This window comes from Rousettus aegyptiacus, unplaced genomic scaffold, assembly GCF_014176215.1.
Source record: "Rousettus aegyptiacus isolate mRouAeg1 unplaced genomic scaffold, mRouAeg1.p scaffold_m13_p_7, whole genome shotgun sequence".
Classification (NCBI taxonomy): Eukaryota; Metazoa; Chordata; class Mammalia; order Chiroptera; family Pteropodidae; genus Rousettus; species Rousettus aegyptiacus.
The window spans coordinates 103,546,477-103,561,327 of record NW_023416310.1 but is presented as its reverse complement, the minus strand read 5'-3'; the positions used below and the strand labels follow the sequence as shown (position 1 = coordinate 103,561,327).

The 14,851-nt window shown below is 36.9% G+C and overlaps 2 protein-coding genes across 15 annotated transcripts in view; both read right to left on the bottom strand.

Moving 5' to 3' along the window:
• The window catches only part of RAPGEF6 (Rap guanine nucleotide exchange factor 6), a 173,546-nt gene extending 169,351 nt beyond the window's left edge, over positions 1–4,195 (bottom strand). For 8 of the 13 annotated variants that reach the window (XM_036225021.1, XM_036225019.1, XM_036225020.1 and 5 more), the window contains exon 1: positions 3,545–3,613. In XM_036225021.1, coding sequence (XP_036080914.1) covers positions 3,545–3,613 — 69 coding nt within the window. Of the gene's footprint in view, positions 1–3,544; positions 3,943–4,031 lie in introns of those variants that run through there. The other 5 variants (XM_036225023.1, XM_036225022.1, XM_036225024.1 and 2 more) reach the window with 5 other exon arrangements.
• A 4,630-nt stretch (positions 4,196–8,825) lies between these two features.
• Positions 8,826–14,851, bottom strand: part of FNIP1 (folliculin interacting protein 1) — a 101,433-nt gene continuing 95,407 nt past the window's right edge. For both annotated transcript variants that reach the window (XM_016118362.2, XM_016118364.2), the window contains 2 exons: positions 12,477–12,592; positions 8,826–11,988 (listed from right to left, as the gene is read on the bottom strand). In XM_016118362.2, the coding sequence (XP_015973848.1) occupies positions 11,910–11,988; positions 12,477–12,592 (195 nt within the window). In that variant the 3' untranslated portion in view covers positions 8,826–11,909. The remainder of the gene's footprint in view (positions 11,989–12,476; positions 12,593–14,851) is intronic.

The following is a 14,851-nucleotide window of genomic DNA, read 5'->3' as shown; positions in this document are numbered from 1 at the left end:
GATTACAGAGAAAGAATGGCGTTAGACACAGACTGAATTGAGAAATAGCCAAATCCAAGGTCTCGATTTTGACTGTGCATCTTTAATTTTGGTATAAGGACTCAAAATGAATACCTTAACATTTTTTGTTGTTTTAGAGCACCAAGTTTCCTACAGAGTATTGAGGTCTAAAATTTTCCATTAAAATATCTTTGCAAGTGGAAAAGGAAATCAGAGAACTAGCTCAGGAAAGCCAATGTTGTGGAAGCTGGATCTACAAAGTAGAAGAAATGGCCAGAAAAATAAAAACTGTATTAGAACACAGTACTAAATGGCATACTTTACAACGTGTTTCTACGCTCAGTGTCTGACTCACCAGGATTATGCTTGAGTTGATAGTTTCATGTAAGGACGACAGACAGTTTGAAATAAAGGAACCATTAATTTTGCCCCAGAAACAGAAGAGCTCTTTATTCATTAATTATATAATACAAACATCTAATTATAAGATTATAAGACACTGGTTCTTACCTATTTGTATATTTTTTCATAATTCTTTGTATTCAGTAAGTATTCAAGGAAAAATAAGCTGAATAAACTATCTCCTATTGTACACTTTATCTCTTGGCTTCCAAACCACCACCTCTCTCTTGGTTTTTCTTCTACTGCACTGTTTGCTGACACTCACACTCTGCTGGTTTCTGCTCTTTTCCTCTGACTTTGTAATGATCAAATGCCCCAAAGAACTGTCTTCAATCCTCTTCTATTCTCTATGTACACTCACTTCCTTGGTAATTTCATCAAGTCTCATGACTTTAAATAGTATCTATAAGCTAATGACTATAAAATTTCTACCACCAAACCTTCTTTTTAGAAATATAAATTTGTAAAAGCAACACCTTACTCAACATTTCTAATAGACATCTCAAACATGACATGTTCAAAACTGAATTTCTGATTCCCGACTCCCTCCCCAAACCTACTCCTCCTGCAGCTTTCCCCATCTATCAAGAGCAGCTCACACTCTCTTTGATGGTAATTCCCACACTCCAGTTATTCAGGCCGAACACCTTCAAACCATGCTAGATTCCTCTTTCCCTCAAAGCATATATCTAACCCATTAGCAAGTAATGTTGGCTAAACCTTCAAAATATTTCCATAATTGATTACTTCTCACCACCTACATTACTATTACTTTAATCTAAGTTATGATCTCTCTTCCCTGCTTTAATGTAACAGCCTCTTAACTGACATTTCCGCTTCTTTCTACCCTTACTCCCATGCTGTCTATTCTCAATACAGCAAACAGCCAGAGGATTCTTTAAAACGTACAATAGTGTCACTCCTCTGCTTCAAACCTTTTGGTAGTCCCCTTTCATTCAAAATAAAAGTCAAGGAATTTACAATGGTTTAAAAAGTCCTACCTGATATACCTGTACCACCACTTCCGCCTCTCTGACTTCATCTCTTACTACTCTCACTCTTGTTCACTCTTCTAGTCACTCAGAGCTCCTTGCTATTCGTTCAATGAACCAGACGTGCTCTCACCTTAGGGCCTTTGCAGTGACTACTCTCTCTATTTGGAAAGCTCTTTCCCCATATATCTCCCTGGCTAATTAAATCACCTGCATCAAGCCTTTAATCAAGTCATCTCTACCAGCACACCACTGACCATCTTATGTAAACTGCAACTCAGCCTTTGTCCCTTGCTTCCAATCCCTTTATCCTGCTTTTTTTTTTATTAACAATTATCAGCTAACATATTACATAACTTACTTGTTTATTATATTTACCTGTCTTCTCTCCTCCGCGTTTTATTAGAATGTAAGCACTACAGCAGGCCTGTTTTGTTCAGGTGTATCCTAGTGCACAGAACAGTGCCTTAAACTGATAAGCTTTCAATAATTGTGAAATATATATTTATGTTAGGCCCTTAAGAGTCCACTAAAAGAACAGAGTTTTTGAAAACAGAAATGAACTTATGAGAATTTCATCAAATTATTTACCACATAAAAATTATCACTAGGATACAGGTTACTACTTCATTATTAATACTTTTCTACCCCAAATTCTACACTCATTCAAAAGCACTGCCAATGAATTAAGCAGTTAACATGCTCTGCTGCTAGATGTCAGGGACTTAGTCTGTGTACTATGGGCAGTCATTTAGCAGTCCCTTAAACAATGCTGCTGTTCCAGTAAAACAAGATAAAGTACTTAAAGGCACACACACTTGGCGACCTAAGTTTGTGAACAGTTTAGAAATTTTTGTAAGCCTCAAAAATAGGTAATTTCAAACTAGGTAATGCTGCTATTAAAGAGAAGTAGTATTTCCTCATTAAAATGTGAATTTATCAAAGTAATATTTAAAAGTAAAACTAACCTTATACATTGCAAGGCTTGTATGCTTTCTAATTATTTAAAAACCATGGCAGATTCACCTGTTCAAGGTGAACGTTTTCAATTAGCTCACAATTACCTTAAGAATTAGCACAGAAAATTAAAACATATGGGATTATAAATACAGGTCTCAAAAAACGATTTAGGAAACTGGCAGTATTTGTCTTGTTTCTTTGCACAGATCACGATCTCCAACAACAAAGTGTGATCTATCAAAGGTACAACTGTGGCTTGAATAATGTCACGTCACAAAAGTCAGCCCAAAGTTACTGCGACCTACCATGAAACACACTATAAATCTAAAAACTCGAAAAGTGATTCCAAAAGAATTAACCAAAGCTTTTCATTTCATGTATTGCAACTTATATACAAAACAATCCAACAATCCATTCACTGTGTTTAGTTTTTGCTTTCTGGTTTAGGAAACATACACTTAACAATATAAACTTTTCCAAATCAAGAAAAATCTTCCAAAAACATCTAAGAACTCTACAGAGTTATGCAAGATTAACAGGTTTTAGCTATGTGCCTGAAAACTAACCCTCAGGTCAAATGAAAATCATTTAAGCTGATGCCATATCTGCTAACCCAATACAGCAAGTTTTGGATCCCAATACAAACACTGTAAAATTTCCCAGCGACAGTCTGAAAAAGTACCTCTAGAACTGATCTTTCAATATGCATCATCCTCCATCAGAATTCATCATCTGACTGGATGCAAAGTTTTAAAATGACTTTGAAAAGTTTTTTTTAACACTTGTGCAGTATTTAGGGGACCTTTAAAGAGAAGTTATTTCTTAATAACATGGCTGTTACACTTCACTTACAATTTCTACCTCGTTTTTCAGTCTTCCTACCCCCAGGTGAACTCACTCAGAGACCCACACTTTACCCTGAGAAAATGATTTAGTAAATGGTCCTTTCTTATCGAAAACACCAGGAAGTCACCGGCAAGGACGGGTGTGCGGGGAAGGCGGCATCACAAGCAGGAAAGGCAGTCGGTCACCCGCCCGCGAGAAGGGCCCGGGTCGGGGAACGCAGAGAACAGATATCCTGGCAGCAGGTGCGAGACTCTGGCAAGAGAGGAGTCGCCGCAGGCTTCGGACGGACAGGGGTGTACAGTCCGTTAAGGAGCGGAAAGCGCGCCGGAGTCGGCCGGCCTTACCTCGGGGGTCCGCTCGGGCGGCTTCTTCTTCAGCGCTTGCTTAGCGTCAGGGTCCACGGGTGAGTTCATGGCCGCGGCCGCGGCCGCGGCCCCGGCCCCGGCCCCGGCCCCGGCCCCGGCCCCGGCCCCGGCCCCGGCCCCGGCCCCTGTGCTCCCTAGCCTACCCTTAGCAGCACACGCGACACCCCATTCACCCTAGGTAGGGGGTCTGCAAACACCTCTCCCAAAGAGAACTCCCAGCTGCCGTAGGGAACCGACTCAAGCAAACAAGCCTTCGCAACGCCCGCCCAGGGACTCAGCCCACGCGCGACTGGCCAGAGATAAGACCGCGGGGGAGAAGGGAGGGCGAATGCGCTTGCGTAGCAACGCGAGCACGCAAACGGGCGCCCAAGGGCGGACTCCGCAGTGACGTAAACAATGGGGCGGTACAGTTAGGCCTCTTCCACTCCTTCTTGGCGAGATTTAAAGACACATCGCGAGACCTCACCTAAATCCCTCACGGGATCCGCCTCAGAGATGAGGTTTCCGCCGCTCCAGCTTCCGGTGCGGGGGCCGGAAATGTGCTTCAGGGACTGAGTGAAAACGGCACGTCGAGGCAGAGCCTTGGGAAAAGCGTTCTAGGTGGAGAGTTGTTTGTACCAAACTCCGGAAGCTCAGGGAGGGGCCAGGCCTGGGCCCGACCTCTCGCTCTTAAACTCCAACGCCCCTCCCTTGGAGGACGGGCGGAAATCGGAAACAGGGAAGTTTATACGCCCTCTTGTACGTTTCTTCTAATAAAACGAATCCCTTGTGGAAGACTCCCACTGAGAAATACTTGCCCTGTCCAAAATGGACATCCTTGAGATCAGGGCAGAGAAATGAAAGCTCCACAGCCTAGAAGTGTTGGGCAGCCGCGGTGTCTTTGTGTCCAGCTCAGTTAACTCCGCGAAGCCAGGCTACACGCCGTTCACATAACCGAGGCCCAGAGCAGCCCTCCCTCTGTCAACCCCTTCCTCAAGCAGCAGGGCTTAGGATTGCTTGGACTCGAGAGTGACTGCTTTTTGACTACATTTTGCATACTAGTCCCAATAGCTCTAATAAAGCCAACTTCCATTTATTTACTGGTCCACTGATAAGAAAAAGACCACTCTTCGGGCAGCCAAACACTTGCAAAAGGTTTTCCTCGGTATGAATTCCAGAATCCGTCCTACTACAACAGCCCTTTTCACTCTTATCTCATTAGTGCACACAAATTGGCTGCAGTAGTCACACATTTGCTTACCTTGGAGCCACCACAGGCATGTCCTTTCCACCGAATTTTAAGCTCCCCAAGGTCTGTGTACCACATCTAGGTACATCTTAGTATTTCTCACAGCAATAGCTCACTACATTCAAAGTGATTTACAATTATGACGTTATTCACAGTAATTTTTAAATGTGATAAAATTATTTTAGAGTAACAAGGGAAAGAAGAGTTCAGGCTACAAAATTTACCGTTTCTGGGACCTCGTAATGGCTGATGTAAGGGTTTTGTTTTCCGTTCGACGCTGAGCTTGCTCAAACGAAGTTTACAACATAGTATTAGCACATTTCTTATCTGAGTATCGGACAAAAACCTTATCAGGGAAGTTGTGGCTCAGCCATTCTGGAAAGACAGTTGGGAGATCACGAGGGAGGAATTGCAATGCCCCATTTTCATCATTTTTTATTGTATGAATATACCCCCTCAAAGGTCTACCCAAGATCACAAAAGTTATTCCTTCCATTTTTCTTCCTCTCCACCACCCAGGGTTCTCTCATTGTGTTAATTCCTAAGGCAGATACAAAGCTGACACCTCCATCCTAGGGAAAGTGGAAAGGGAGGCTTTCTTTAAGTGATTCATTCTTTAAAGATCAATTTCCAGAGCCATATCGATATTTTGAAAGAGGAAAAACGAAAGCATGATGACCATGAGCTTGAACTTCAGGAGCAAATACCTGAATTTGTGCCTTTAGTAGCTCATTTCTAGTTCAATGACTTTAAGTTATTTAATATCTCTGAACTTCAATTTCTTTATCTATAAATTGGGAATCATACAAGATCTATTACTTTGGCATTCTTGTTAGATTACTTGAAATAATTCATGTGAAGCACTCAAGATGTTGCCTACACAATCTAAGAACTTTTCATTATTTCTATTACCTTACCTCTGGGAAGTGACTTCTCTGAAAGTAGAGATTCAAGTTTGAAGAATTGGTGCGTGTGTGTGTGTGAACGCCTTTTTTTCATTAATAACTAACTATTCAGAAACATTCACGTATTCATGAATATGTGGAGCAAAAGGAACTCACAAACTGTCAGTTAAGTGTAAATTGCAAAACCACTTTGGTAAAAAAAAAAAAAGTGGTAAAGCTAAAACTAATCTATCCTATGACACCAAGTCCGCTCCTTGACTTAATTCTAAGAAATACCCATGTATACCAGAAGAGATGAACAAAAATGGCCACTGTTCATTTTAGCCAAAAACTGGAAGTAACCCAAATGTCCATCAATAGGATGTGTAAATTGTGGTATTTTCAATCAGTGGAACACCAGCTACATAGCACATGGATGATTCTTCAACATAATGTTGAGGGAGATAAAGCAAAACAAAATGGAGTTATCAGTACATATATGAAGTTCAAACACAAAATTAAAGTGTATTACTTAGAGATGCATACAGAGGTAAAATTATAAAGGAAAAAGCAAGGAAATGATGCTCAAGAAAGACAAGATGATAGTTACAAAACTGAGAAGAGGATTATGATTAGGATAGGGCACATGGAGGAGGGGGCTTCTGGGTTGCTAAAAATAATTTATTCCTTGACCTAAGTGACAGTTACATTAGTGTATATTTTTATTCACTTTTCTGTATATAGTATTTCACAAAGAAGGATGAATTAAGTACATAAAAATAACTTAATCAGGCTTTTTCATAAGACAGCAACAGTAAAAACAATATATTAATATCCACAGTAAATATACATGTCTAAATTTAAGCACATTTTCAAAATCTATCTTGTCCTTTACCATCCTGTATTATGCTCTAGTATGCTGGGAAAAAAAAAAAAAACAAACAAACAAAAAAAAAAAACGAGGAGACAGTGTGAAAGCTCTAACAGCTATTTTCAGAGGAAAAGCAACCTCCAGGATAGGGTTTATCAGCATTAACTTGTATCTGAAAGAAAAATATAATGGTTCTGAATGCAAATAATTAAATTCTAGCAAAAACATGGTTTAATCTTTTTTTAAAAAAAGTGGCTTAACTCCTTATTTTTCATATTTTCTGCCTATTTCCTCCACCAGTGGGAAATATGTAAAGTCCATGAGAACATAAAGGAGTTTGTTTTTTACGGGCATATCCCTCACACTGAGACCTGTGCCTAGCACATGACAGGTGCTCACACAATATTTGCCAAACAAAAGGAACTATCTAAGGGCTAAGTAATTAAGAGGGAATTTTACTGTTAGAAAGATAAGCATTTGATTGTTCTCCAATGGCAAAGAAAGATGTCTAGCTAAGCAACTATTGTCTTATGCAAAACTGAACACTCACAATCACACAGCCATCCTTCCAGAATAACAGCAAAACAACCAAAACATGCAGGTAAAGAGCACTGGTTTTAAGAACACCTGTAATAAAGTAAGGAGTTAAGATTTGGAGTATTTTGGGAGACTGAGTTACTACTAGTGGAAAAATAAGAGCACCTGCTGGTCCAAATCCAGGTCAGTTACTATCGATGAGGGTGGGGTCTGGGAATTATTTTTCAAAAGCTACCTGGGTACTTCTAATATGCAATCAGGTATGAAAACTACTTTAAAGTAACTCAGGTTCTGGATTAGTCTAACCCATTTTAATTCCAGTCCTTGTACCACAGGGAAGGATATTCACTTGTGAGTGCTGGACCAAATGTGTGATACAAGTGACATCACAAATTTTTTGAGGAAGTAACAGTTATCTTCCTTATATTTACACAACATTTCAACTATGTTATTCCCCTTGAAACAATTTACGTAACACTGCCTTTATCAATAATCTTAATTTGAGCACTGAGGTGAATATAAACACATGCTGTTGGACTGTCCTTGTTAAAATAGTCGAATGGAAAGAAAGGAAGCTCAAGCCTCTTCAACTTAATAGTCTCCTTAGCGTAAATATAGGTTTCTCTACGGGAGGTCTAATCAGACAAGTGTTAACCCAGGCATGAGCTAATCTGCAATCTGATGAAAACCAAAAACTTTACCAAAGTTCTCCTCACAAATAATGGGTGGGAATTTCATATATTCTTTAAAACTCTCTTTTGGACTGCTTATATTTTATTTTCTTTAGGGAAGTTTCAAATCTTGAATCTAGAGCAAACATGGCTACCTCTACAGTCTGCACTACAAAGCAAAGATATGAAGCACTATGTTCTCCAACCTCCCCCTTTTCTATTTGCCTAAATCCTTCCCACTCAGTTATAATTCTCAAGCCCCCACTGCACTTTCAACTAGTGTTTGTTCCCACTCGCATTCCACCCCTACCTTCCACACTGGCAAAGACACATTAAGAAATCTAGGGTACTTTTACATCGGTCACCACATACTAGTTGGAAAACATTCTGGCCTGAGAGACCCAGATAGTAAAGACTATTACTTCAGATTAAATTTTCGGTATCTCAGTTTCTGATCAGCAAAATCATTCCTCTATGCTTCTCAGAAATGTTGCAAGGACTCTCTAAATTTATAAGGGAACAGCACATATAAACATAGGTACTAATTATAAACCTCTAAAATATCTGATGGATGCTTCCCAAATACTTGATACTTCCTCTCTGCTTTAAAACAGTGCACATATTCTCTTTGGTCAAATATAAGAACGACACATGTAAAATGACATGAAAACAGGCCCTACAACAATCCCCTGGTCTAGTCCTGCCTCCTGGCGTAACTTTGCCCAAACCAACCTAGCCTGAGTAAAGCAGCTTCTAACAGCCCACCCAGGGCTGAATCGCTGCTGCAGAGCAGGCACTAAGAATTGATGGAATAGCTGATTTCCCCACAATGTAGATGAAAAGGACAGATTTGCTCAGTCACATACAAATCAGTGAACAAACCAGGATTAGAACTCAAACCAACTGGCCAATTTTTTAATTATAAAGTCAATAGTAGTGATTTATATTGCATACAATGTTCATAACAGGTTTAGAGGGCTCTTTTTAGGTTTTAAATAATTGATTTTCAGTTTGTATAAAAGCATTTAAAGAAATTTTCAATTTCTCATCATAAAGATTAAGTCAAAAGTAAGAATATACCAGTATTTTATTGTTACATTTTCATTCATAAGAATATGTTAAATTCTCCCCACAATAGGTGGAGGCTATAGAGAAAAGGCTAGTAACAGTAGCAGCCAAAAATTAATGAGCACTTTGGGTGTTCCATGCATTAAGATAAATTCTTGACATTCATTACTTCACTTGATTCTCACAACAGCCTCTTAAAGTAGATTCTACTAAATTATCAATACAGACATTCAGGATTAGAAAAGGACATTATAAACCAGGTAACATGCCTAGAAATGTCAAATTTGGGAAAAGAATCCAGGTGAGCTTACATCAGAGTCCATGTTACATGTAACAGTATTAACACATGAAAGAAAGACCAACATCATCCATCAAATTGACATGTGTATTTATTGCACAAATTTCCCCTAGAACTGGGAGGTTATTATAATACAGGTGTACATTTGAGAAATGTATACAGAACAAGAAACAGTATGTACATTTTATATTTCCCACCATCTAAATAACTTAGAGAAAGCAAAACAATCAATCTCATAAGACATCTACCAGAAATAGGCATTGTGTAAAATCTGTTTTGTTTTGTTTTTTTTTAAGTGATCATCCTCAGTGTACGCCAATTGCAACAAAATTAAATCTATGCTGGTATGTTTATTGCACTTAACATTTTCAAACTCAAAATTAAGACATATTTATAAAAGCCAGGAATATTTAAAATCAAACCAATTAGTTTATATACAAGGAAAAATTAGTTTTAAATTTATAATCTAAAAGATCCCTTTTTCATTTCATGTTGCAACAAACAGATTTTCAAAAATATGTAACACATATATATCTGTACCATAAGAAGTTGAAAAAATTATTTCGAACAGGCCAAAACTCTTTTCACATTCATCATAATGACCACACTTTAAAGCAGCAGCAGCTCATTCCTTGGGCTTTGTGTAAGGAAAGAACAACTATGATGAAGGTAGTAGAAGTTATGTAGAGGCAAGTAATTATAAAACTCAGGAATCCTTTAAAGATTGATGATCCTATAAGAAACTATAGGCCTTTTCCTTCCAAGCAAAGCTTAGTTTTAAGAATAACAGTAGCATGAGCCATTCATTTTTTGAAGACTAGATTTCCTATATGATAATTTATTAGAAATTTCAAATAGATAGGACTATGAACAGCTTGGTAATTAATTTAAAAAGAAAACAAACAAAAACAGACATTATCGGCCTGCTACATATTCTGAACTATGATAAAAAATAATGTACAATGGCCCACACATGAACTTTTCTATATTCCAAATTCTGCCAAAGAGATTGATTCATAGAATTCCAACAACAGAATAGAGAAGAATTTCATTACTAAATGGAATAAGAATACTAAGCCAAAGAAAATATATCCATACATACTCTTTGGCAGCAAGTCATCCATGGGAGACTCACATACTGACTGGGACCAACTGATAGAATGTAAGGGCCAATCTGATTGCAGGCACACCAATTCAGGTTTACAGTCCATTAAAACAATTATTTCTTCTTAGTCTAGTTGGAAATTTCTTGAATACACAGATAGCAAGGCAAAATGTGACTCAATGCTATAAATTCAAGGTTAAAGACTTAAACAAACCACAGAAATCATCCTTAATTTCTGAAAATTTAAACAGCGAGAATGGATGTATTATACAGGAAATATATTTACTAACAAAATAAGCAAGGTTTTCTTTTTTAAAGCTAATTGATTACTTGTGATGGAAAAAAAAAATCCATGAAAGCAGAAATCAACTTCACTTCTAGCATTAAAAGTATCTTAGACCAGATAAGTAAAGAATAAACTATAATGTAGTATTCAAGTAAACTGAGGTAGTAGAGCATATTGAAAACCTTATCTACCAATCTTTCTATTTACATTACTTACAAGAATTTGGTTCCATATTAGCCTTTCTCACAAGTAATACTCTACAACATATACAAAAACAGTTAACAATTGAAAAGTGAAAATCTTTGAAAATAATTAGCTTTTAGAAGACATGGGCGATTTGACAAAAAAGAATAATTTTAAGAGTTAATGAGTTCTGTTAGTGTAAACTGAATATTATGAAGCAGTGAAACAAATATTTAGTTCCAATGGGTTCAAGAAGGGCTGATACCGAAAGGGCCTTGGCTACCTGAGCACTTTTGAAGAAAATAGTATTATTTTTGCCAATGCTTTGATGCAATTTTTAATCCTAATTTTAATTTATTAAATTAGATGCAAATATGTAAATATTAATACTTATAAGAATTAGCTTATACTTATAAACAAAACAAATGGTATAAAGTAGTTATTCTTATTTTGGAAATCTACATTCCTCAGCCTTAAAAAAAGATTGGCTTTACTTATATTTTAGGGTGTGTGAAACTGAAAAATCACCAGAAAGTAACATTTCAACATTATATACAATTAATACTAGTTGAAAATATATATATATATGTATATATTTTAAAAGGCATGTTTACCGATCTTGTGTTTCTACCTCTGTTTTTTTAAAAACTAAATACATATGTACACTTGGGTAGATAACACAGATTTACACTCCTTATTCTGAGTTTGTTATAATTACCAGGCTGTTTAAAATACTTTGAGAAATACCCAGAAATGAGCTATTGTGAATTGACAAAACAAGAAATAATCAAGGTTTTATAGACCTATGTACCTTAGAAATAAAGAATTAAAACTACTGAAATGACTATTTCCGAGCCATTTAATCATCAGACATCTGTTGCTATTTCTGAGTTGAGGCAACATTGTAGTGATCATATAAAATTCCTCGATGTTATTCATTTTGAAGAAATTACTAAGTTATGCTTTGGCTTTTTCAATGCTTTCCCACAAAATTATTTATGCTGTTTTAGTTTGACTTGGTTAAAAATCTACCACCACCAAAAAGTCCAGTCAAAAGGAAAAGCCACCCAATAATCACACAACATATACTACAATGCAGGATACCCAGATGACTGACTCATTCAGATAGAAATCTAACAGGAAAAAGAAATGTCATAAATGCATGTGTGTATGCTTCCTTGGTTTCTACTTAACTTTCCAAACAAGCTTTATGTTAAAGGAGTATCTGAGCGACATACGGAGAGTGAGTGCTTGCCACAGCTGCCAGAAGAGGAAGATCACTGGATTCAATCCTGAAATCAAAAAAAGAAAATCTTAGTCAGGCTCTCTGTGCCCAGAACATGAGTCCTACAAGCAATGCCTGCTACCTATAAAGTCACTTTACCTCAGCAGTCAAGGACCTAGGGCACCTTGGCCAAAAGGAAAAAAGTGAGAGGACTGAAAAGATAACAAAAGTTGGAAATTTTTCAGTAAAATCCAGAACCAAAGATTTGTTTTAAAGAAAGCATCTGAAACCCAAAGGTAAAGTCATTGGTGTAGGAAAGCACCTACATCTGACTATATTCTCCATTTACTGTAATGGCACAGGGGACAATGCCTTTCAGATCAGTGGAGGACAGGAATCTTATTTTTATATGGATAGAGCAGCCCAAATGGTAACAGTGTCCAGCTTCTAACAGGAAAAGACATTTAAAATGAAAGAAGGCAATTCTGAGGGCTATCTCTTGCTTAAAGACAGTGCACTGTGAAAGCAAAGCCAGAACAGAAACCATGAGCGTACCCCAGAACCACTCCCAGCTCCTTGACATGAACACGCATCTGTCCCCTCAGGTACTCGGACAGCATTTTGCTCTTGAAGTACAGCTCCTGCAACCGGTCTTCAAGGTGCATTACACACTGCAGGTTGGGGTGGGGGGAAACAAGAACCAGGTCAGAAAATGGTTTCTAATTCTAAGTGATGACAATTTCCAAAGCATCACGTTTTTGGCAATTCTATTTAGTTATTCCAATATAAACTAAAATTTTAAGCACATTTTTAAAGCATGTAATTTTAGCTAAAAGAGTATAAACCTTTTTCTAGCTCATAAAGATTTTTGCTTTTACAGTTTTATTTTTTCTAAGTGGCAAATTATATACAATAGAAGATTTACCATTTAACCATTTTTAGTGTACAATTGAGAGGCATTAAGTACACTCAAAATGTTGTGTAACTATCACCACTATCCATATTTCTAGAACTTTAAAAAATGTTATTTCAAATTTGACAAAATAACTTAGAGAAATATATTTCAAATGTATGTACATAGGATAGGCTACATTCTCCTGTAGAGAATAAAAGAAAAAAAAAAAAACGACTGCAGTTCTGTCTGTAGTCTTTACCAGAAAGATGTTTTTAAGCTAGAACATTAAAACCTAAAACACTTTTCATTTATTGTCAACTAACTTGCTAAATTTACTAAAACAGGTGATTTTTTTATGTGAATTTATACTATAAATGCTTGAGGAACAACCATGAGGTACAGATGTTAAAATATTAAATTTTTACAGAGTATTCCTTTCCAATGAAAATTAGCTATTAAAGCTCCTAATAAAAATCCATCTTCTTCCTAGAAAAACACAACTGAACGCATTTCTTGGTGGACTTATTGTTTTGTAGTGTATGCTTTTTCTGTAATGCTCACTTAGGCTGAAAATGCCTTAAGTGAAGAACAAAATATTTACATACATATATGTATAAAACATAAAATTCCTATATATAATACAATTTATCAATTACCTATTTTTAAGTATATAATTCAGTGGCATTAATGATATTTACAATGTTGTGCAGCCATCGATATCCATTTCCAGAATTTTTTTTTCATTATTCCAAAAAAACCCTGTACCCACTACACAGTAACTCTTCATTCACCCCTCCCCCTAGTGACCTCTGTGTACTGTGTTGTCTCTACAAATTTACCTGTTCTAGATGTACCCATTGTACAGTAGTAACTCTTCATTCCCTCTCCCCCAACCCCTAGTAACCTCTATCTACTATATGTCTCTACACATTTACCTGTTTCAGGTACCTCATACCTCCAACAGGCATGAGGAATCGCGTAATATTTGTCTTTTTGTGTTTCACTTATTTCACTTAGCATAATGTTTTCATGGTTCATCTATGTCGCAGAACATATCAGATTTTCATTCCTTTTTATGACTGAAAAATTCTATTCTATGTATTATACCACATTTTGCTTAGCCATTCACTTGTTTGATGGACACGAGTTTTTTCCAACTTTTGGCTACTGTGAATAATATTGCTATGAACATTATGGTACAATTGTTTGAGTCCCTGCTTTCAACTGTTTGGCAAATAAACCTAGAAGTAGACTTTCGGGGTCACATGACAATGCAATGTTGAACTTTTTGAGAAACTACAAAACTGTTTTCCACAGAAGCTACACCATTCTGACCAGCAATGCACAAGGGTTGTAATTTCTCTACATGTTGGCCAATAATTTTTTTAATCACAGCCATCTTTATGGGTGTGGAGTGGTATCTCACTATGGTTTGATTTTTCATTTTCCTCATGACAAATGATGTTGTCATGAGGAAAATGATGTTCATGTACCTAGTGGCCACTTGTATGTCTTCTTTAGAGAAATGTCTATTCAAGTCCTTTGACCATTTCTTAATTGAGTTGTTCCTTTGTTATTGTTGAGCTTTAGTTCCCTATATTTTCTGGAAATCAATCTCTTTTCAATATATGATTGCAAATATTTTCTCCTGTTCTGTGGGTTCTCTTCTTAGTCTGTTGAGAGTGTCCTTGATACACAAAGTTTTTAATTTGATGAAGTCCAATTTATTTATTTTGTACTTTTGTTGCCTTTTGGTGTCCAATCCAAGAAATCACTGCTAAATCCAATGTCATGAAGATTATCCCCTATGTTTTCTTCAAAGAGTTTTATAGTTTCACCACCTCAGTTTAGGTTTGTTTTAGATTTAGGTTTGAGTTCATTTTGTATATGGTATAAGGTAAGGGTTCAACTTTATTCTTTTGCATGGGGATATCCAGTTTTCTCAGTATGATTTGTTGAAAAGACTCCCTTTGTCTTTTTAAAGGGCTCCCTTTCTGAAAACCAATCGACTATATATGTGAGGCTTTATTTTGGG